This window comes from Hippoglossus stenolepis, chromosome 2 (assembly GCF_022539355.2).
Source record: "Hippoglossus stenolepis isolate QCI-W04-F060 chromosome 2, HSTE1.2, whole genome shotgun sequence".
Lineage (NCBI taxonomy): Eukaryota > Metazoa > Chordata > Actinopteri > Pleuronectiformes > Pleuronectidae > Hippoglossus > Hippoglossus stenolepis.
This window is the reverse complement of record NC_061484.1, coordinates 31989154-31991609: the sequence shown is the minus strand read 5'-3', so window position 1 is coordinate 31991609 and position 2456 is coordinate 31989154. Positions and strand designations below refer to the sequence as shown.

The 2456-nt window shown below is 39.4% G+C and overlaps 2 protein-coding genes across 2 annotated transcripts in view; both read right to left on the bottom strand.

Annotated features, from left to right (window-relative positions):
• The window catches only part of LOC118117875 (B-cell receptor CD22-like), a 620655-nt gene that overhangs the window by 117241 nt on the left and 500958 nt on the right, over positions 1–2456 (bottom strand). The window lies entirely within an intron of this gene.
• Positions 307–1983, bottom strand: LOC124854561 (85/88 kDa calcium-independent phospholipase A2-like). Its single transcript, XM_047342335.1, has 2 exons — positions 1451–1983; positions 307–653 (listed from the first exon to the last, which is right to left on the bottom strand). The coding sequence occupies exons 1-2, from the start codon at positions 1557–1559 to the stop codon at positions 412–414; spliced, it is 351 nt and encodes a 116-aa protein (XP_047198291.1). The 5' UTR covers positions 1560–1983; the 3' UTR covers positions 307–411.

The following is a 2456-nucleotide window of genomic DNA, read 5'->3' as shown; positions in this document are numbered from 1 at the left end:
ACCCTGTCAGCCAATCACAACAGCTATTGGTGGTGATGACAATACAATGGGCCAGTAATTAATTGGTAAATCATGGAAGACTAAAGGGGGAACTGGGTTTTCTACAAGCCACATGGGAGTTTTACTACGAATATCTATTTAGTTAAATACTATTTAAGATTTCGTATAATAAATGTTGCTTTATATGGGAGTTATGCAAATTGGGATAAGTTAGAAAGAATGTAAGAAATAGTTGAACTATACTAGAATTCTTATCATTTTAATATCAGCGTAACTTCCTCTAGTAGAGTATGATCCACATAAAAACATTTGGGAGTAGGGCAGCGGGTGCGTGCTGATAAATAAAAGTAAAAAATCTAAATAATATCACATCTTGTGACTAATGTTTTAATCTGGCTGAGAACAATCATGTCAACTGTAAAATATACAATGAATATAAAAAGAATGATTGACAATGTAAAAAGGCTTCACAGTAGATACAGCTCCTCCCTGACCAGCGGAGCCGTGAGCTAAATGTGAGGAACAGGTGGTTTTACCTATGGTTTGAGACTTGGCCTTGAAGGTGACGGGGGGAGGGCTGCCAGGGGAGGGAGGGTGGCAACGCTGGACCCCTACACTACACAGCATGTCCAGCAGTATCTTTCTATTAGGACCTATCATGTTAACACAAACACACAGACCACCGCAAGCAAGTCAATATGTTAAATCATGCAAACCCCACAAAAAGCAGAAAGAGAAAAGAGAGAGACAGAGACAGAGACAGAGAGAGAGAGAGAGAGAGAGAGAGAGAGAGAGAGAGAGAGAGAGACAGAGAGAGAGAGAGAGAGAGAGAGAGAGAGAGAGAGAGAGAGAGAGAGAGATCATGAGCAGGCTGTTCGCAAACATCATCATCATGCATTTTCAAAATCAATAACAGCAAATTCTATTCATCACCATTTCTGCTTCAGAGAATCAGGTGAAAGTTTCATACACAATCATATCAATGTGTAAACAACAAATATGCTCCTGCAATAATCTCAAAATAAACAAAAAAAATGTCAATTATGAATATACAGTTACCTAATTATTGTAATTACATTAAACAATTAAGAGTCTTTAGACTGTTTCTTGTCCTGTAGCATGCAATATAAATTCTGCACGTGAGAATCAACAATCTTCATCACACTACATGGCAGAACAATGTCTGTATTGCACCTGTAAAGATTAAAGTTATTCATTACATACAATCATTTTCATGCAGAGATTGTGTTATCAACAGCAGAACATGTGCTTTCAAATAAAACCTCATGAAATCAAACCCAGGCAGTCAGACGAGGCTCAGTAAGTTTCATCACAGCATTTCACTGTCAAAACTCGGACTTCCTTCTGTTCTCTTTCTTTCTCACAGAATCGTTCATTCGTCTCCCTCTCAGTTCGAAGCCCTCGTCCCCGTCCCTCCGGCCTCGTTTACCTTTGCTGGTGCGTGCAGCGATCAGTCCGGGGGTTTCTCCCAGGTCGTTGTGGATCTCCACATCGGCACCGAACACCATCAGAGCTTTGATCAGCTCCATGTGGTCCATCTACAACCAGTGGAAGTGGATATGCGTCATTCGTCTTTTCAGTAAAGTCTGTGGTTTTCACCCGGTGAGATGTATCCTGTGTACAAACCTTGAGACAAAGGCCTTGTCTAAACTACTGCAGACAACAAACACTCAAACGCGCTTGCTGGGCCAGTAGGTGGCGAAAAAGTCTATGATCAACAATCCACCAAACACCAGAGAAGAATAATGTGTTCCAAGTAAAATTGGGCAAGTCAAGCTCCGGTCAATGTTTGAAATGTGGAGCTGTGCTGCTACATTTAGCTGCACACTTGTAACTGGACCAAGAACTGCTAACACAACTACTGAAACTGGTAAACAGCTGCCATTGTTGTTGTTGTTTCTGGTGTCTGCTCATTACACAAAGCAACAGTCGGCACGTGTGAAGTAAACTGTGACATCATCGTTTCCAAAATGCTTTGTTTTGTTTTCACACACGGATAAACAGAAACCAGGTTCTGCAAAAATCTGCACTATTGGAAGGCGTTTGTAAAAATCTCCATATTAGTGAGTTAAAATGCCGTTTGCATTTAGATGAGAGGCCCAAACACAGAGGAAACATTTCATTGAGCAAAATATCAGCATTAGCATGGACAACATTCTCGGCTGGCCCCTCAAACAGAGTTCGTCAACATTATGTTATAATTCTGACAGCAACGAAAGATAGGAAGTGTAAAAAACATTTTAACATCAAATTAAGTTAATTTTTCAAAAAACCTAAAACAAAGAACATTAAAACCTTCTAATTTTCAAAATATAAATATAAACAACAATAAAAAATGTCAACGAATAAACGTCATAAATCATCAGTGTTTGAGTTTGTAAATTAGCAGGATTACACAAAAACCACTGAACTGACAACCATGACATTTTGTGGAG